Raw genomic sequence first — 21,001 nt, 5'->3', positions numbered from 1 at the left:
CCCATTTTCTCATCAACCTCAGTTTCACTTAAAATGTACAAAAGAAAAAGAACATGTAACAGTTTGCGAACAGTATAATGCTCACTCAGACAAGAAATACCACAAGAGGTATGAGGACAACTTTACAAGATTTAATTTATTAACTATTATACAGTTCACATAAGGCCTTCATCTTCATACATCATTCTCAGTCAGAAAATGTCATGGTTTGCTCTTGATGCACAGTACTTTATCTTTCACTTTTAAGCTATTTCACTTTTGTATTGTTTTCTTCTCTCATACTAATGTTTTAAAACAGGGTGAGGGGTCAAACCTCCTCCCTTGGCTTGTTCTTAAATCATGCACTAAACTTAAGTGGCCTTAAACCATTCACAAAATCGTAAAAATGGACTTTCAATCATTGAAATACACACTAGAAATGTTTTCTACCATTGACTAAAGGGTGGTTAGACCCCCCTAACATACAAATAAACAACCATTATAGAATAGTATGCACTCACGTTTTGCTCAGAGTGGCAGATTTGCCAGGGTTGTGTCAGAGGTGAAGTGATGCGGTAAGATTACATCCTCTCACAAGTCACATTTTAGAGGGACATTTGGGGCCAATTTATACCTCATCATACATCCATGTCACTCGACGAAAATAACTGATTTCAACTGAAAAACGTGACGCGTATGACAAAGTATAACATTGGGCTTTGGTTGGTGTTTCAATCACAATGCTATAGCTTGCTACTCCGGACTGTGAGACGCCACATCAGCATAGCGATCACATAGTAAGACGACCGACTTCCAACAGCATTGAGATTCCTTGAGTACCAGTAGGTAATGATCCCAAATATTAACACTAGCAAGCTAAGCTGATAAGCGCTGCAAATGAGAACCATGAAGGAACCACAATCACCCACGACTTCCATGTCAAATGTGGTCAACCTTCAAACGTCCGCAGTTAAATGGACAGTGCTCAGTCGAATGACTTTTATAGAGGGTGGTTAAAATATATGGGACATTCATTTAACTGTGCAATCACTGGAAATGGGCTGCTGCTTGCTTGTTTTTTTTCACCATTAAAGAGAGGACAACATGCCAGCACAAAACTAGTAAACTAGAGCAGGTAATAAATGCTTGGTGGGTAGTTCATCCCCGACAGTCCATGGTCCTTTTCTACAGGTCAGTGTGTTTAAGAATAGAACTAGCAGTGAGAGTGTTTTGAGAATACCCAGCTATCGGAGTTAAAGGTCCTTAATATTAGATGAGTACAAAGAGATTGGTTTGATAGACAGCCTCAGCAACACATCCAGGAACCGATCAAATTTCAAGTGTGCGGTTTCCATAGACACCAGATGGCAATGTAGAGTCATGTTCTAGTATGATGGTCTAAAGTCACCCTCTTCTACAGCATGGGCAAATCAATCAATAACTTTACAACAGGCAAGTAAAGTCTCCTCTGTGGTAATCTAACCTGGTTTGAACAAACTTCCCTAAACCACTACTCATATCAGCCACAATAACAGCCAGAGGGGGAGCTCCATGAAAACCTTTTTTTTTTAACATGGCTTGACAAACACGTAACATGGGCAGATTTTAGATTTCCCATCAACTTTTCAATAAAAAAAAAAAAAGGTAGATTCTGGGTCAACTGAAAGAAGACTCTTATCTTCCGTTTCACAAGCCTGCACTAATGCCACTCTCAGCCACCAAACAATATGGACAATTGATCAAAGTGGCATTTCATCACTTTTAACACTACACTATCAGAAAGTGCTTCAGAAAAAGTATGTGGATACAAAAACAAGTTTGATGTAAACAAATTTTGATCCGCCAAAGCTCTGTAGAGGCAATGGGTATGGCTGTTTGAGCTGTGAACTTAAAATACACACACTCACACAAAAACAGTCCCAACAACTCCCCTTACACGAAAACAAAAACAGTGATCATTAAAGTGCATCCCTGGATGTCCCCCCACCCCAAACCCCCGCCCCCACCAAACACAGAACCCACTTCTCCACGATGAACCCTAAGTTGGAGCCAATAACAGAGGCTCAAGGCAGGGCCCCAAAGGCAGACGGAGAGGACCTTCTGCTAAATGGGGCAAACTGCTGGCCAAAGGACACGGAGGAGGGCAGTCTATAAATCCAGTGGCAGTACTTTTATGAGCAAAAAACAACTAAAAAACGTTTATACATAGATAACATGGTGGCCACAAATCATATCTTCCAGGTTGACATGGAGGTTTGGACTTCTTGGGTACATGTGTAGGCTGATGTAAGCGAAGCTTAGTGTTACAGTATTACAGCTCATGCCCCCCTTCTGCACACGCTGCCCGATGGCAGAATCCAGGCTGACGGGGGCTCAGACAGAGGGCACAGAGGAGAGTCAGTAGCCATGGTAGCCAGCCCTGGCACATTATGTAATAAGTATGGTGGCAAGTGGCAAGTCAGGTTTAAGTGGCAAGATTCTCAAGATGCTGCACAATTCATACCTCCATAGTCTGGGTTATCCGCAACCTTCTTTAGTGTGCATGTGTGTCTGTATATGTTGGGAGATATGATCCAGCATCATCATGGGCACATGTGGTTTCATTGTCTCTCACAGTGTCTCTTGTTCAGCGGGGGAGTGATGGGAGTGGGGGTGTTGGTGTAGCGGGGGCAGCAGGGAGGGCAGCAGGGACTGTAGGGGGGACTGGGGGGTTGTGGGCGGGGACTGCTGCAGGGGGCTGAAGTGTGCCCCCGTGTGCGGCGGGGAGGAGCGGTAGCAGGAGTAGGCTGAGCTCCCGGTGAGCGTGGTGGTGGGCGAGGCCGGCAGGCCACCTAGGCCGGTGGGCGAGTCGAGGAGGGGCTGGTTGTAGAAGAAGAAAGCACACTGGTGGATGAAGGACTCAATGATTGTCTGGTAGGTGCGCGTGGCGGTCAGAGCGTCCATGGTGGTGAAGTCTGGTCTCATGAGGGTGGGCCAGAAACAGATGGACAGGTTCTCACTGGTCATCAGGTTTAACCTGTTCAGCTGGCTCACCCTACATGGAAGGAAAATTACATTCACATCAGCAAAGCCACAATGAAAGGGATGTGAGAGTGAAGGTAGATTTAAGACAGCACTCACTTGTGTAAGTGGCTCGTGACGTATTTAAAGACATCATAATTCTCCCTGGGGAACCTCCTCAGGACATCCTTCATGGTATACAGCCTCTGCTCTCTGTCGTTGATCTCTGCACACACATTTGATAGGGAAGTTAGCAATGTGACTCATCATCCACAGTGACGGGAAGCCAAAACTAACCTCTTGCTGCCGCTCTATGTGAAAATTAACCTGTCAGTCATTTTCTCACAGGCAAGCACTTTCCACGGCAGACTCATCGTCACTGGATAAAAGACTGAGCGACATCAGTCGTTTGTGCTGGTAGCCATTAAGCTACATAACCAAACCCCCATGTGTTTTGTCTACTGTGATGAACACTAGCATCATAATGAGAGGCTTGCTTAGCAAGACTTAAAGTTTTCTATTTTATGTTATTTTTCATTATTGTTACCTAACCTTGTATCTCTCATCCCATCAGGGGGTTACTTACTGAAAGCATCCAGTAGATCCACCTGCAGGGCACAAGGCACCAGTGGCTCAGGCAGCTCAGAGAAGAAGCTCTTCAGGCCTCCAGCCACAGTGTTGATGGCGAAGTCCTTCTCCACCAGGTCCAGTCCATGGTCTGCATAGGGAGAAGGAGGGATGGGGTGGTGAAAGAAGGAGAGAAAAGATAAGCATCAGTTGCAGTTGGTTGGACTGTCCTAAATATAAATTGACCGCAGGTTTCAAATTCCAGTCTCCTTCCTGTCCATATATTGATCGGCCAAACACAGAATTACATGACGTGTCTCACCCAGGTCAAACTGTCTCTGCATGCTCTCCATCTCGGACTTGTTTCCGCTTACCCGGTACAAACCTTCTGTATTGAGACCTGACAGCAAGGGGAGAGAGAAGAAAAACACATATTATATAGGAAAATCACCCATTACAGTTACTAAACTGTGCGATCATTCATGGATACACTCTTTACTATGAGAAAAAGCATGTTTAAATGAGTCTGTAGGCACTGTAATAGGCATGTGAATTTAATTATGCAGTCTTGTATGTATAAACGAATGTAACCGCAATGCACATAAAAGGGGGACAGAGGAAAATGAATAAAGTAACATCTTACCTGTTGTCTCAATATAGCGGACACACTTCTCAATAAATAGTGGGATGGGTCTGTCTGGGGACACAACATTCACAAGTGGGACCCCAAAGTAACTGCTCTCCAAGGGCTTGGGAATAGCTGGACGGGGCTTTGTTCTTGTTTTCTGTCAGAAGATAAATGATACAGTTGTGAATGTAAATTAAGTTGGTGTTGAGTGGCACTCATTAGCTTCTCTTGGGATGAAACATTTTCTGCGGTTACCATTTCTGGCAGCACTGAGGCATGCCAAATTCATCAACCCTCTGTAACACAAAGTCCTTCCCTCAACTTTGACTCAGTATGAGGTACAACTATTGTCAGCACAATACAAAGCACAAAGAGATGTCTTTGTTTGCTCTTTGATACTGTTAATATACTACAGTGAACTACAGTGAGGTGCTTCATCAACATGTAGACAGAACTGTTTATCATTAGCAGTTATAGGAGGCATGCATACCTTAGCTGTTCTCCGCAGGCTTTTCAGAATGTTCCTCTTTTTGGGGTCCTCACTCTCTTCATTAACAAGGCTCTCTCCTTTCAGGGTTCCAAAGTCGTCCTCCTTGGACTTAGGAAGAGCTCCCATCTCGTCATCACTGCCTATGAAGCTGGTACGGAAGCTGCTGAACTTGCCCAGGCGTTTGGACCGGTCGCGGTAAAGACGAGGCTTTACTCCCGCAGCTGAGAACTTCCTCCTTCGCTCCAGGGAGCTGCTGTCTGCTTCACTATCTGAGCCATTGCCGTTGGAGTTCATCCTGTTAGCATTGCGAATGGTGATGATCTTGCCTTGTGTGCTATCGTGTGGCACCGAGTAGATGATCTCTTCATTGCTTTGGCGTGGTTTTGAGACAGCATCCATGGGCTCGGCATAGTCCGAGGGGTCGTAGCCTCCGTCTCCACCAGGCACCCAAGTAACAGCAGAGGGCAGGGACCGACGATGGCCCATTGTATCACTGTACGGGCTACGGCTTGACTTGCGGAAGTCAAAGGTGACGGTGGGTTTAAGTCTGACCTGGGGGGGCATTTTGTTGTTGAGCTTGTTCTCAAAGGAGCTGATGTCCGAGATGACAGAGATGTCACTGGAGTCTAGATCAGGCAGGGTGAAGCCTCCGCCATGGGAGGTGAGTGCACCGTCGTAATATGGTGGAGATGGCTCCACGTCATCCTCAGAATCTAGGAACAGTGTGACGGGACTGGGAGAGCTACAGCGCGGGGAGTACACATTTTCAGTGGTGCAGGCCTCAGCCACGTTATCATACATGTGTGTGGCCTCCACAATGTTGCGTTTCTCGACCACCTCGTTCAGGAAAGGCTGGAACATTTCGAGCCTGTGCAGGCCTCCCACCACTCCCCCAGACCCACAAACAACACTGTTGAAACGACCCTCAATCTCATGGGCGAGCTCCTCCCCCTGGATCAGCTGTTCACGGGCATAGTCGCTGTCAGTCAGCTCTGCCTGGCTATCTCCGACTGCCAGCAGCTGCACCGGGATGATGTCTTGAACCTCACAGAGGAATGCACACAGGGTTTCTAGGGAGGCCTTTCGGCAGACAGAGTACGTGGCGATGTAGCCATGCACCAACCTGGTCTTCCGCAAAGAGAAGGAGGCATGGTAAGACAGCAGAGAGAGCTCTATGAGCAGCTTGTGTCCTCCGATTGTATGCTCTAGCATGACAGAGGTGCCGCTGTTGGATATCGGCCTGCAATGCGGAGCCATTAGGAAGGGGGAGAGGAGCTGTTCATTGTCATAGGGATCTCCGCACATTATGCACATGACAATGCGGATATCCGCCTCTGCACTGGCCTGGTGAGGAGAGTCTCTGAGACACGGAGGTTCAGGGTGAGGGGGCAAGGGAGGGGAGCTGCTACAGAAAGATGTGCTCCTCCTGATGTCCAGAAGGCCCCTCAACACCTGATTGATTTGCATTTCATTAACATTATGGCCGTAGCCCACGCCAGGGGAGGCTGGGTCTAAGAAGCTACATTGCAATCTCCTTGCAATCTGCTGACCCTGTGTTATCAGGTTTAAGGCGGTTTCTCCACCAATATCTGTATATGACCCCACCCCCCTTTTAGTGACTAAAAGCAAAGAGGTCAATAGCTGAGCCAACTGGCTGTCCCTTCTACCCAACGTTGACTCCCTAAGCCTCTCGAGGCTGTCGACCACATAGGCTAGGGACTCCTTTGAATTATACAGACAAAGACATCCATGAGGGGTAAAGGTGGGAGTGTGGAAGGAATTTACAGGAAGTCGCACATTGCCCTCGATGGGGCGCAGTGTCAGCTCGTACATCTTCCCATCTAGAACATAGCGGTCGTCATTTGTACAGAGTGCCCTAATCTCATTAGCAAATTCCCTGGCCAGTCCATCCTTTCCCAGTATCACAAGGTTAATTCTATCAGCCTTTGTGTCCCCAAAATGAGTTTTCATATCAAAAAAGGGGTAGCATGTGGGGAAATTTAAAGCCAAGAGCTGTTCGATCTTAAAGTCTCCACACTGAGGACTGCTGGGGCAAGTCTCCTTGGTAGGGTGATAGACAAAATGGATATGTTTCAATACGAGAGCATCTCTCTCGGCTGGAAGCTTCTGGAGGGCTTTGAACCGCTGCTCTTCCCCCAAAAGCTCTTGGATGGCACCCATCTTCTCCTTACTTGGCTTGGCATCCACCTCAAGCTCATAGAAGAGCTCAGAGTATTCCAGCAACAGTTCCTGGAAGTCCTCTTTAGCATGGTCGATGATCTCCTTCTGGTGGCGGTTGTAGAGGTCTAGGTACTCTTGTTCCTCCAGCCACTGGTAGAATTCTTCATTCATGATAAAGCTGCGCGCCTCCTCCCAGGGCTTACCTGGTGTGACAAACAGTGAGCATACCAGCTTGTGTTTGAACTCCTGGCGCATCTCTGCCCGCCTGCACTCATTCCGCAAATGTTCCAGGTGGGCATCAAATATCGCTTCTGCCGCTGAAGTCTCAAGCAGGTCTGAGGGAATACGCTCATCCTCCATGTTGTCAATGTGAGAGGTGTCCTCCCAAGGTGAATCCTCCAGAACTACAAACCAGTGGGCAAAGTGCGGCTTAGACTCCAGGACCTTCTGTACTCCAGACCAGCTCAGCTGGTCAATTTCATCCAGGTCAGGCACCAAAGAACTAAGAGCTAAAGGAAGAGTGCTTAAGTATATTTTACGGCGCCTCTCAATATGTTCTTGCTTCAGGCGGTAGACATGCTGTTGAAAAAGCTTTTTGCATTTTGCTGTGCCCTCCAAAAAGACATATTCTTTGTACTCTGCGGAGGTGTTCATGCGTCTACTGGTGTTTACCCAGGTTTCATTGTGATTTTTCACAATACGGTTGATTAGCCATTCATAGCGATCCTTGGCGGAAGCTATCTGCTGACTCTGGATTTTGAGGGCTTCGAAGTAAGGAATGATCTTGTGCTTGCCCCTGGTCTTATCAATTAGTTGCACTAGAGTAAGGAAGGCAAGGTCAACATTGATATTGGAGCGTGCGGATGTCTCCACCACGGGAAGACTCTTTTTAGTAATAGCAAATGTATGTGAATCTTTGATATAACGTTCAACTCCCTCGTCGCACTTGGTGAGGACCAACACAACAGGTTTCTTAGTCTTGCTAAGCTGCGCATATAGGTTAGTGACAAATTTCATCTGATCATCAAAGTTGCGATTCATGCCGCGGCTGACGTCAACACAAAGGATGAATCCATCCCCCTGCAGCTTACCCTCGGGCATCTGCTTCTGCTCAAAGTCTTGCTCCAGGCCCAACTGGTCTGTGCAGAAGTACATGAGCTTCTCTGCTGAAGCCAGCTTAGTGGACGCTGCCCGCTTGATATAGGGCTGCATAGCAGTGCTACGATGTGGCTGAAATGTCTGGTCATCAATGAATTCTGTTTGCTCCACAACATGCATTCGACACTCCTGCCCGTCCTCCAGGAGCCGGGAGACCTCTCCCCAGAACAGAAAGTGATCATTGTTAACCACCCGCCCCCCAAAGTCACTGGTGCTCAGCACTGACGTGTGGTCCAAATAGAAGTCATCAGCACTAGGCCGAACATAGCGATTACACAAGCAGGACTTTCCAACACCACACTGGCCCTTCTCCTTCTCTGTTCCTGACAAACCAACCACAAGAAGGTTGTAAAGGGGTACTCCTCGGGCCTCTTGCTTTTTCGCCATCATCATCGTTTGCTGACATTCATCCTGCTATATACAGGCACGGTAGAGGGGAATAAACTTGAAAGTTTGTCCATTAAGTAGCTGATGCACAGAATTAATTAGAGAGCGTCTTAGTTTGAGATTTAAATGTCTTCTATTGGCCTCCAACTTTAATCAGCAGAAGAATGTGTGCAGTCACTCGTTACGCAGATCTGACCCTGTCAAATACAAGCAAAGAACAAAAAGAAGTTATTAGCATTTGTTCTAAATGAAAGTTGAAATGCAAATCATTTTCCTGTGGAAACAGAAATCAACTAATACCCACAAGCCACCATGAGTAAAAAGCACAGTATTATTTCTTTGATTTTGTTAAAGTCATAATCATAGTCCATAATGGGCTCAAAATAATATCTAAAAGAGAGCTATGAAGAGAGAGTAATGCTTAATAGCAGTCAACTGTGGATCTGTGCAATACCGACTTTTTAACATGTGCACTGACAACATAAAAGAGGGACACACTAACAAACATTATCCAAGTTTCTTTGGTACAGTTCGTTTTCAATAAACTAATTTTGGAATTCCTACCAACCACCCTTGATCCAGTGACTGTGTATTTAAGAGTGTGTGTGTGTGTAACTGCGTGCACACATAAATGAGCAAACATCGAAATAGTTAATGAACAACACAGGGGGATAGCTATATGAAAAGAATCTAAATCTTGTGCCATACTTGAATGCCCCTTTAAGTGACTTCATGTCAGCGAAACAATGGCTGGTTACTGCTCCGTCACTTGGACTTAAATTACTTCTTTTTTTTGTTGAGGCATATGATTTTGGAATACGAGGAAGAGAAAGAAAACAGACTTCCATTGTGAATGAGGCTAAGCAGGCTGTGGATGACTTCCAGGCACAACTTGCCAATCATGTTTGCTTTTGACTGTGGATCTGATGCATCACAGATAAACATCTACAGTGATCTAAATGCGGCAGAAACAGAACCAAGTCTGATGCTCTGTAATTGTTGAAATGTTGGTTGCTACCTATAATAGAAGCATGGTATTAGATATTCAGCTATGCCCATTCCCTTTTATACTTTTATTTTCCAAGAAATTATATAGGCGTGTGTGTGTGTGTGTGTGTGTGTGTGTGTGTAGTGTGTGTGTGTGTGTGTGTGTGTGTGTGTGTGTGTGTGTATATATATATATATATATATATATATGTATGTATATATAAATAAACACACACTACTTGTTCTCAGATAAGCCATGGATCTAATTATCTACTGGAAAATATAAAGGGCACACCTGAAAAATTATAGACGATTCTAACAGCTTTTAGTGTGGACTGAGTTTCCTGCAATGTTTCGAGTTCACTCAATCCCAAGATAAACAACATTTCCTATCGTGAAATATGAAGGGAGTGGTGTTTTTTCCAGATGGCAATGCTCCCATCTAAAGGGTAGGACAGGTCACTGAATGGGCTGGTGAATATGAAAACATTAGGCAGAAACCAATAGCCATCTGTCTCAGTCAGTCGCCAGTTTGAACCCAAATCAATAAGATATGATTGTATTATTTTATGCCAGAATGTACAAAATGTCAGATCAGATCATTAATTATGTTAGTTTATCATGCCATATAACTACGTGGTCAGTCTTCAATGTGGTTCTATAGAGACTTGTAGAATCTATGGCCAGGTTATAGATAACGGCCTCGGCCTACAAATTAACTCCTTGGGCAGCCAGACAGTGTCCACTTTTAGCTGTGCATTTCATTCAACAACAACAACAAGCTCATAGACGTATGAGTAATGACTTGAGGAGCAGAATGACTAAACAGACAAAAGTGTGGCTTCATCATCATGCCCAAAAGTGTGTGCATCGGCGAATAAAGGAATGAATAAGCGGTCAAGTTAAAATGAGATACGCAGCTTTATTGTGTCTAATGTCACGGTCAAAACCACCATGGGTTTGTCGGTAAACGGAAGAATCGCCCCTAAACACGCTCGCCCCCATTTTTCCGCTGTCTCACTGAGGATAAGGTTAGAAGTAAGTTTAGGGTTAGGCTGCAGGGATAGTTTTACTGAGGTGAAGTTTAGGAATAAGGTTAGGTTTTGGCACAGTTTTACTGAGGTTAGGTTGAGGAATACGGTTGGGTTTAGGTATAGTTTTGAGTTAATACCAGGTGAATACCACCGGATTTGCCCCGGGGCGACTGTGTTTTGGGGCGAGCGTTTTGGTATTCGGGTTTGTCCATACCGCTCAGCTGAGCTAGGCCTGATACCCACATTAACAAGTTATTTACGAAAGGATCATTCTCTAATCTATTTGCAAACGTCGACGTGACATCCAACACTCACTTCAATTACGTATTCATTTATAAGAAAACCAATTGGCTCGTGTGTTTTACTTCAAATTCCGTATAGATTGGCTAAGGATACACGCAGGCTTTTTGAGTGGATGTTGGGCTGTGAAGTGACCACGCCAGGCCTCTACCAATGTTGCCATTTTTTGTGACAGAAATAAGCAACCGGCTCTAGGAAAACAAGCCCAAAAGAAGCAATTTAGGCCACCTGAGCACTTTAAATTGAAAATAGCCAATCTACAAGCTCACAACGCGTCACGATGCGACGCGTTATGAGCTTGTAGATCTTTTTTTCTTTTTTTTTTTACTCTTGCAATAAAATGTGGAATATTTGCTTTTTATTTTTAAACATCCTAACAACATAAATGCTCCCCTGCATGGGCACTAAACATTTTCGTGAAAATATTTGATAACCACTGCTTTAACTAATTTTTTTTTTTTAAATGGAAGAAATCCTAAATAAGCAAATACACTTTAGAAACGAAACAAAAAAAAACGCAATAACGCAATATAACTACCAATTTTTGCAAGCAACTTAACAGCAAAAGAAGCCCGAAGTCGCTCATAATAAGCCGACATGGCAACACTGGCCTCTACTGCTGTCTAACAGAATGAATTCTATGATTCATCCACCTCGCCCTGCATTCTGACCAACCATGATGAACTAGTTAGTAGAACGCTCTCTCACTTTTTATTCAGACATGTCTGGGTGTTGTTCAATGTTAAGAGAACGTAGATCTACAGTGTCAAGTGTTCACATTACAAATACATACCATGGCATTCATTCTCCTTGTCTCTCCTTGCATCTGTCAGGCCGGTGGTTGCCGCAGCCGCAGCCCTCCTCGCCGCCTGATGTGCACGAAAAGACTGCAGAATACTCTAGTGGCTCTTCCCCTTGTAGTCAAATTACAAGATTATTTTTGGTGGGGTTTATTTAATCAAACTACCGCTAATCCTGGGGCTTTGTCCGTATTTTCTTGTATATTTTTTTTCCCCCCCTTCTTCTTTGTTATGAATCACTGCGTTATTAGCCAGAAATAAGCAGCTTCTTCAATCTTGAGTCAATCCAACTATTTGTTTCTGGACAGATTTCCCTCACAGCCGTACAGAGATGTGCTTCAGCAGCGTCTCCTCCTTGGTTCCACCACCACGTTGCTTTTTTCAATCATTATATTCAGTCCATTGTTAATGCGCCTCTTCTACAATAATACGGTGTCGCCCGTGCACAGGGAAGCGGTGAGTCGGTTGCAATAGCGGCGACGTTCCGCCCGAAATACGCCCTAAAAAAAGATTTAACTAAAATCGCTCATGTCCTTATCAATTGATCAATATGTTGCGTGTGTGTGAGAAAGTGTTTTTCAGCTTTCCAATAATGGCGGCGGGCGGCCCTCCCTCCCTCCTCCTCCTCCCCGGACCTAAGCCTCCCCGGACCTAATTCTCCTCTTCTTTTCTTTGGGAAAAAAGGGAGCCGTTGGAGACAGAGGCGGCGGAGAGACTCACCCAGCGGCGCACTCACACAACTGCAGCAGCGCGAGGTGTCTCGAGCCGAGGCTCACCGAAAAAAGAACAGATCTACAAGCTTACCACAAGCGACTCCCAAACTCGCTCGTCACTGCTTTCCTACATAGGGATCTATTCACTTTTGTGTGTTGCAGATCTGGTCTAGAGCGGATACGGAAACGTTATCTGTGTATGTCCATGTTTGTGTTTAGTGTCATTACAGGATACAGTAGGCGGGCTCTTTCACAGATATTGGCATTTAACAAGAAATAGAAACCAGGCTTTTCTACGGGTACAGCTTTCCAAATTATGGCCTAGTAATTTGGCTTCTGGGATTGCTTCGATGTGAATAGACGGTGTGCAAACAGTGATCAATTGATTCAGACATTCAACTTTAGAGGCATACTGTATTTTTGACCAAATATTGATCCTGATCCTGACTTTTTGTTCATTTCCAACCGCAACATCACGGCCCCCTGGCGTATATAGGCTGTATGGCAGGCTATCAGATATCACGCAGTGCAACTATTTAATGTAGGTATATATTTTTTTAAATTTTGTCTGATAACTTCTGCCAGCTTTAACTTTAACACAGTTTGATTGAAACAGAATGAAAAATGCTCTCTTTGATTTGTGGTGTTGTTGGAAACATATTATGTAGCATGATTACTTTGTCTTATCAAGCACTTTGAGCTGCATTTCATGTCATGAAAGGTGCTATACAAATAAAGTGTATTATTATTATTATATAGAAGTTCATACTTCCTAAATTCGCCCGGAATAAGTCCAGTACAGAAGGCAGACCACTAGAGTGGTTTTACAGTAGTGTTGCCATGTTTTGTGAAAGAAATAAGCAACCAGGTCTAGGAAAACAAGCCCAAAAGAAGCAACCTTATTATGCATCGGGCATCGGCTATTTGAAAATAGCCGATCTACAAGCTCACAACGCGTCGCGATGCGACGCTTTGTGAGCTTGTAGATCGGCTTTTTTCAAAAACTCTTGCAATAATAACTACCAATTTTTACAAGCAACTTTACAGAAAAATAAGTCGCTTATAATAAGCCGACATGGCAAGGCTGCTTCAGAGCGAAGGGACGCTGTTGGGACAGTTGTTTTACTGGAGAGTCAATGAGAGACATGAATGAGTAGGACCTGCTACTGCATGAAGTTTACCATGCGTCCAGGACATTGAGGGTCGCAAGAAGACAGGAGATAAGTATGCATTTTCATTTCTTGTTTTACTCATCACTTCGTTAGTTAGGCCAGTGGTTCTCAACCCTATTCATATCAAGGTCCATTATTTATTCGGCATTTGAGCCACGGAGCACGGACCACCATTTGATGAGATTTAGACTCTCAGACCCAAAACTTAGAATATTTTGTTATCGTTGGATAAGAATTTGTCCAAGCTGTATTAATGTGGTCTACCGTAGGAGAGACAACGTTGATCAAAATAACAATTCTTCTACATCCTCTAATTGTGTTAGGCTACTTCTTGTAAATTAAGTAATGCAGATGTTTAACAATAATTTAACTCTTGAGAGCGTAAAATGAAACGGGTCCACTTGGTTTCATTTTACACTCTCAAGAGTTAAAGATATATAAGGGTCCATTCCATTTGGTTACCAACTCTCCATCATTTAGCTGGGGACCACCTGGAACCCCCCTCAAGGACCACTGGTGGTCCCCGGACCACTAGTTGAGAACCACTGGTGTAGTTGAATAAATGAATGCTGAGCTGAGCAAGTTTCTCGATCGACATTCTGATATTTCAAATTGAAATATTTCAATTGCCATTTGATTAGGGTAATTGATTGATTGATTGATTGATTGATTGATTGATTGATTGATTGATTGATTGATTTAATACTTTATTAGACAGAAATGCAAACAGCATAATATACAGTCACACATTTGGGCTAAAATGATAACTCCTGGGGATCTTAAAGATTCTTAAAGTATTCAGAAATTTAAATCACACTTTTCTTTCTGGGTAATTTTTTTGTGGCATATAACGGTAACAGGAAGAGTGGGCACTAAGGAAGAGTGGGCACCTCGATGTAAAATTGGCTAGTTTTTCTAAAATGTTAAAAGATATAATATTTAGGAAATGGTCTTAAGTAAGGATAGTATACATGATTAAAACATGCTTAAACATTCGACAATTAAGGTCTAATATTTCTACAATTGCTGCAAACTGCTACAAAACCTGGGTATCCAATCATTTTGGGCATAAACAAGAAGTTGAAGGATAGATTTAAGTCTAATAATGATGATTACTTAAGATAACTTTTCTTTTTTTTCTTTTTTTAATTTTGGAAGAAAATAGTCAATTTTATGTGTCTGAAGTACACAATACAAAAAGCATACTTTCAAATTGTCCAGACTCTTATAAACCAACAAGTCAACCAAGGAATATAGTAGCCTACTCACCTACTGTATTGTTATTATGTCTGAGTATGAGCATTTGACAAATTGTCAATACTTAACTGATAATTAATGAGATTTGAATGCTTATATGTGTGTGTGTGTGTGTGTGTGTGTGTGTGTGTGTGTGTGTGTGTGTGTGTGTGTGTGTGTGTGTGTGTGTGTGTGTGTGTGTGTGTGTGTGTGTGTGTGTGTGTGTGTGTGTCTATGTCTATGTCTATGTCTATATATATATATATATATATATATATATTATATATATTATATATATATATATAACAACAGACATGAGAGGCACAAGAGCCAGTTGCAGTTTGTCTTACTACCACTAGAAAGTGCTATAACCCCTCCAACTATTGAGCAAGCCTCCAACATGTAAAATAATGTTGAACAGCGAGCTGGGTTTGCCAACTGGTTGTGGTTATTAAATAAACCAATTTACATCACATAAAACCACTGATTAATTATCTATGTAGCCTAATAACCAGAAAGCCTATTGCATTAGTAAATGACTCTATTATCAACACATGTTTGTAAGATTCAGTTTTACATCATAAGATGTGTTTGACAGGGATGTAGGGTTAAGAAGTTATACAGGTGAAAATAGGGTGAGAACAAACAACAGATGGGTGCTGTAGGAACGTTGCACAGATGGACAATGTGTGGGTGATGATCAGTGGTGGAAGAAATACTCACATGTTTTACTTAAGTAAAAGTATCAATACTGCAATGTAGATATAATCTGTTACAAGTAGAAGTCCCGTTTTCAAAATGTACTTGAGTAAAAGTACAAACGTATCAGCAATCAGCATCAAAATATACTTAAAGTACCAATAGTAAAAGTACTCATTGTGCAGAATGTCCCATCTCACAAGTTCAAATGTATTAAAAAAATCATTTGAAAATAGCCGATCTACAAGCTCACAATGCGTCGCATCGTGACACATCGTGAGCTTGTAGATCAGCTATTTTCAAATGGACAAAATATAACCGGCTGAAGTGGTTAGTGTGTTTTGTAATAATAATCCAAATCTACAAAGTAACTAGTGACTAAAGTTTTCATGTAATTGCAGTGGAGTAAAAGTACAATCTTTTCCTTTGAGATGTAGTGGGGTAGTAAAAGTAAAAGTATTGAAAAGTGTAAATACTGAAGAAAGTAAAAAATACCTCCAAATTATACTTAAGTACAGTACTTGAGTACATGTACTTTGTTACTTTACACCACTGGTGATGATACTTAAACAGAAAAGACAGGCAGGGAGGACATAGCAGCCCTAACCTAATAACACTGCTTGTGACTTTTATATAGGGTAGGTGACATATTGGAGGGATGGTGTCTGTCTAGCATGTTGAGATAAATACTCAGTGCCAAAGATTATACCTGATACCCACTATCTTATTTCTTCAATGCACACTTTCTGGCTCACACTCACTGTGTGTGTGTGTGTGTGTGTGTGTGTGTGTGTGTGTGTGTGTGTGTGTGTGTGTGTGTGTGTGTGTGTGTGTGTGTGTGTGTGTGTGTGTGTGTGTGTGTGTGTGTGTGTGTGTGTGTGTGTGTGTGTGTGTGTGTGTGCACGTGCGCGGGAGAGAGCAAGTCTGTTTTGCAAGGAGAAAAGTCAAATTTTTACCACACCCATATATAATTCCTCTATGATTCATCATTCCATTGAATCATTGTTGTAACTGAAAGCCATTTTAGTAAAACCACAAGAAGAGGGAAAACCATGGGATATCATAATTCTTTCCATAGGCAATAAGCACATTATACTGTATAAATGCAGACTACTTAGTACTTAATTACAATAACAATAAACCAAAAGGAAAGATTAGAATACAACACCATGGTTTTGAGATCTTCTTCAGCAAGTTATAAATTCAGATGTTGTTGAGCTGGTAATGGGATTTACCTATCATTATTGGAAATGTAAGTCAGGCGCAGCTTTCATTTTGCATCATGAGAATAGACCAGAGTGACCCTGAAGAGAGAAGACGAGAGGGAATGTAGTTTTTTAAATGTGCATGCCATTTGTTATTGACAGAGATGCTGCAATTTATTATGTGTTATATTCTTGTGTAATGATGTCTTGGTATTGTGCAGAAGAGTTGGAGGCAGTGGAGCAGTGAAGGCTGAGCAGAGTGTGTTGTAGCGGTTTATTCTCATTTTATTTCCCCAATTCTTCATAATTGTGTTACAATTATGTTGATAGAGAGTGTTTGGTCCTGCTTTGATCAGCATTTGTCTTGATTTAGTGTTTTTTTTTGTAATAAAAAATATAAACTAGGGCATTTCAGCATCCAGAGATATGACAGACAGACAGACAGACAGACACAGACAGACAGACAGACAGACAGAGAGACAGACTGACTGACCGATCGATAGATAGAGTCAAAGTAGAATGAAGAAACATTGCAACAAGTCACAACACAATGTAAATAGACCACAATCCCACATAAATATATGTAGTTGACTATGGCCAGAAGGATTCAAAAACTTGTACAGGATATACATAGTAATGCCTCGACAAATTGGAACAGTTCATGCTAAAACTGAACTTAAGGAAATGATCACAACGGAAGATGGGGAACACCAGGAAAGAGCCAGGAAGGAAGGAAGGACTTCTTCAGCTCAAAGAAAGGGAACTGCAAAACAAAGATAGGAAGACTGGATGGGAAGAAAAGAAAAAAAACTGGAAAAAACAAGATGATAAAGCATTTGTTCAGTGAAGGGTGATGGGCTGATTGGATGCCCACCTTGATTCTCTTATTGGGCTGAGGCAGTGTGACTTAACACTAGAGCCGGACCAATGCCAGATTGTCTGGTCCCATGCTGATCCCCATTTCAGAGAGTCTGACCCTAGACCACTGAAAATGTTTTGACCAATATTTAGGAGGAAAAAGTGCATTTAAAAAAAAAATCTGTTTTAAAAACTGATTAGAAACACACAAATTGAGCTTTATTTTATGTAACTGTTTACGCTGTGGATTTGCTATTTTTGAAAACTTTTGAAAATGTTGAAAGTGGTTAACATTTGGGACACATCGGCTGCATTATTGTCAACACCGATCTCATAAAAAAGGCAAATACTGACCGATATATCGGCCTGACCGATATATATCGATCTTGTAAAAATATTAGTTTTGCCAGTAAAGTATGCCAGATGTTAGTAAAGTGTCCAGGGCAGAGAAAACCAATGTGTTTGCAGAGAATATGCGTATGCTTTTGATCATCATCATTGAAATTCTTTATTAGGAGTATTCAAGATCTCGTTTTCGAGTTTTTTACAATAAAAAACAAATAACAAAAAAATGAAACAAAATATCAACCAGACAAGAAACAACACATAAGACAACACAATCAGGGTATTGTACTCTGTAACTGTCCCAGAAGGAGAGACAGTGGTTTCAGTTATAATTATAAATATGTTTGTTTATGTAAAATTCATGTACACACTGGGTTCAAAAGATTCATTTAATTATGAATAAATAGTACTAAAAGTTACAATAAATATATTAAAAGGGTTTATATAGTACAAGATTTAAGGTAAAAATGCTGTGCCCATTGCTTAGAGGGTTCACTCTGACAAGCTTCACATCGTCAGAGTGAAGCTTGTCAATCAAGTCAGAAGCAAACAGAGCTGATCCGAGAGGTCACATTTAGCCAGTGGTTCTCAACCTGTGGGTCGGGACCAAACGACAGTGCAAGTGACAATTTAGAACTTTCAAGACCTTTTTTAATACCTATTTGTGTTTTACCATTACTGCATCAAAAGTAATCAACAAACTATACTATAAAAACAGTCAAACATCGGCCAAATTGTCAAATGATATAAGAAAGAGGCAAAACATTTGAAAATAGCCGATCTACAAGCTCACAAGTTATGAGCTTGTGGATCTGCTATTTTCACAATATTTATCTGGCGGGTCCCCAGTTCAAATATGATTATTTTGGGGGGTCATGGCCTGAAAAGGTTGAGAAGCACTGCTCTAAGCAAGCACAAAAAGATGGATCATTTGTTCAGAGTCAAGTATCATTGTCATTTTCAATGTCAGCGATAGCACACAGTTGATTTAACAGAATATTTTAGTAAGTTATCTTATTAATAATTATGGATTTGTTCATTGTTTAAAAAAGTGTATATAAAGTGTGGTGATGTAATGGTCACGGACATGTACAAGAGATCCTATTATAAGAAGCCAGTGCACTTTTGAACATATTGAAACATGTTAGGTCTTGGTTTCTCCAAATGGGAGAGACCCGGGTCCAACACGGCTTGGTTTTCATGTTGAAGGGGGTTAAGGGTTACTCGTCGTGGGGTTTTGAACACTGCCAGGTAAACAATAACAAACCGTCAAGCTGCAACAATGGAAAGCTTTCTGTATCTAGCAGGCGTGTACAGCATGATGACATGCCACAAAGGCACAAATTGTCCCTCCTCGGATTCTCAAGTATAAACCAACTTTGAACTGTCTATTTTTTGATTATGTCGAAATGCGACAGCTGTAACATCTACTGATGTAAACTGCCGGACTTGTGGTCTGGAGGGATTGGCACCACCGGGGACTTTAGCTGCTCAATAGTGTGGTTCTCTTTAACCTTCTCTTGTATCTCTACCATCTATGGATCAAATTGCTGTTTCAGTGCAATGAAATACAGTAAAGGAATGCTGGGGGAAGTGTAATTAGAAGGTAGAGAAGGTGAAGGGACATAAAGTAATTAATGAGCATAGAGTATATATATATATAATATATATATATAATATATATATATATGATCATTTAACTGTTGGAAGTAAAAGAGGCAACTTTAATAATTATGTATGTCTATTGCTTGAATATGCTTACTGACTGCATATTGACTGCTTGTAGCTGGTGGAGAGAGTGAACACCATGGGTATAAAATGAGACTGGGTGGAGATTTATTCTCCCTGTTTCTGGGTACACGCACGTGGGAGGGTGAGTGAGAGAACGAGAGGGGGAGGGGACTCTCCCCATCTGGGTAACATTATTCAGATTCCTTGGATATGGGATGATATTGGCAAGGGAAAGGCATTTGAGGCAAAGAGCAGGAGAGAGAGAGAGAGAGACAGTGAGGTATTACTGAAGGAGTAAGAGTAACTTTGAAGTAGAGGTAGCCGGCGGAGGGCGCTGCCTTCTCACAGACTCGACGTGACCTTGACCCTTTAAGATGGCTCACCCCCCCCCCATCTGGAGAGCAATTAAGACTAATTTATCACTTGCTGAAAATAACTGACTTTCAGCTGCCGCTTTGCCTGTAAATCAGCTGTTATCGGCGAGCGAGCAGCGTGGTTGAATATGTCAAAGTATAAATTAGCCTTAACTGTAGAATGGGAGGGAACAGGGAAGACGGAGATCTGCTCTGATCTAAAATCTAAACAGGACAGTATACAGTTTAATTGGTTATATTCACGAAGCCACATGCAGTTAGCAGTAAGACAAAGTAACAGGAGGTCTATTCACAGTTTTGCTCCAATTGGAGGTAATTGAATTTTGATGCGTTTGTGCAGTGAACTGATATTGTAATGATAATGATGATGATGAAGAGTTGTTTCAACAGCAGAGAGAGACATGCCACAGACGAGAGAGTTATTCATTTTGTTGGCAAGGCACTTGTGTTAACTCTCATCCAAATATGAATCTGTCTCAGCTTGTGTGAGGGGAAAAAAAGCAGGAGGGACGTCCTCTCTAAGGACGAAGGGAGGAAGCAAAACGAAAGAATGTACTCAGACATGTGATTTCTGTTTTTTCTTTTTTGTATTGCTGATTACATGAGAGCAATTTTAGGCTCTTAGCAAATGTTTCCAAAACCTTTCAACTCCCCCCATTTCTATGGCACTTTTTGCATTCAGCATACTTTCCCTTTACTCTTTTTTCTCTCTCTCTCTCTCTCTCCCTCTCCCTTTCTCTCTCTCTCTCTCTCTGAAATCCAAGTGTGTGACGTGTGAGTGGAGTTGCTGCCCTTGTTTCTTGCAGTGATTCAGACAGAAGGAGAGAGAGCAATGGTGAGAGAGGCAATCGTTCATGTGACCTGTCAATGGGAAGACAAAGTGAAGGTATAAACAAGGAGCGCTCCTGCCTTGCTTGAGTTAGTGCACTTTCCTCCACACAGGGACACCGGGCAGACACGCACAGAGGGAGAGAGGGGAGAGGGAGGCGTAGAGAAAGACACAAAGACTGACAGAAGCACAGCACGTCAACGAGAGGAGGAGGAAAAAGATAAGTCATCTGATTGTGTTGCTCGTGGACGGAGGTTGATGAGGAGATAACGGCCGAAGAGTCAAGAGGGAACGGCCTGCTCGACTCACCCTACGCCTAGGAGGAAAA

The 21,001-nt window shown here is 42.4% G+C and overlaps 1 protein-coding gene across 1 annotated transcript; it reads right to left on the bottom strand.

The window, feature by feature from the left end:
• Positions 1-2,000: 2,000 nt before the first annotated feature.
• On the bottom strand, positions 2,001-12,121 carry LOC308090243 (rho GTPase-activating protein 35-like). Its single transcript, XM_080435311.1, has 7 exons — positions 11,505-12,121; positions 4,665-8,587; positions 4,190-4,331; positions 3,869-3,946; positions 3,566-3,697; positions 3,100-3,205; positions 2,001-3,013 (listed from the first exon to the last, which is right to left on the bottom strand). Exons 2-7 carry the CDS (start codon positions 8,394-8,396, stop codon positions 2,590-2,592), a joined length of 4,614 nt encoding a protein of 1,537 aa, XP_080291437.1. The 5' UTR covers positions 8,397-8,587; positions 11,505-12,121; the 3' UTR covers positions 2,001-2,589.
• Positions 12,122-21,001: the final 8,880 nt, after the last annotated feature.

Source organism: Gymnoscopelus braueri (genome assembly GCF_963280865.1).
Source record: "Gymnoscopelus braueri genome assembly, chromosome: 8".
Taxonomy (NCBI): domain Eukaryota; kingdom Metazoa; phylum Chordata; class Actinopteri; order Myctophiformes; family Myctophidae; genus Gymnoscopelus; species Gymnoscopelus braueri.
Note: the sequence above shows the minus strand (reverse complement) of the source record. Positions and strands in the feature narration are given on the sequence as shown.

Excerpts from the sequence above, each read along its gene's own strand:
- LOC308090243 (XM_080435311.1), bottom strand. The coding sequence starts at position 8,396 with ATGATGATGGCGAAAAAGCAAGAGGCCCGAGGAGTACCCCTTTACAAC. Across the intron at positions 4,332-4,664 it reads GCCTGCGGAGAACAGCTAAG|AAAACAAGAACAAAGCCCCG; the intron begins GTATGCATGCCT and ends ATCTTCTGACAG. Across the intron at positions 3,947-4,189 it reads CCGCTATATTGAGACAACAG|GTCTCAATACAGAAGGTTTG; the intron begins GTAAGATGTTAC and ends CCTTGCTGTCAG.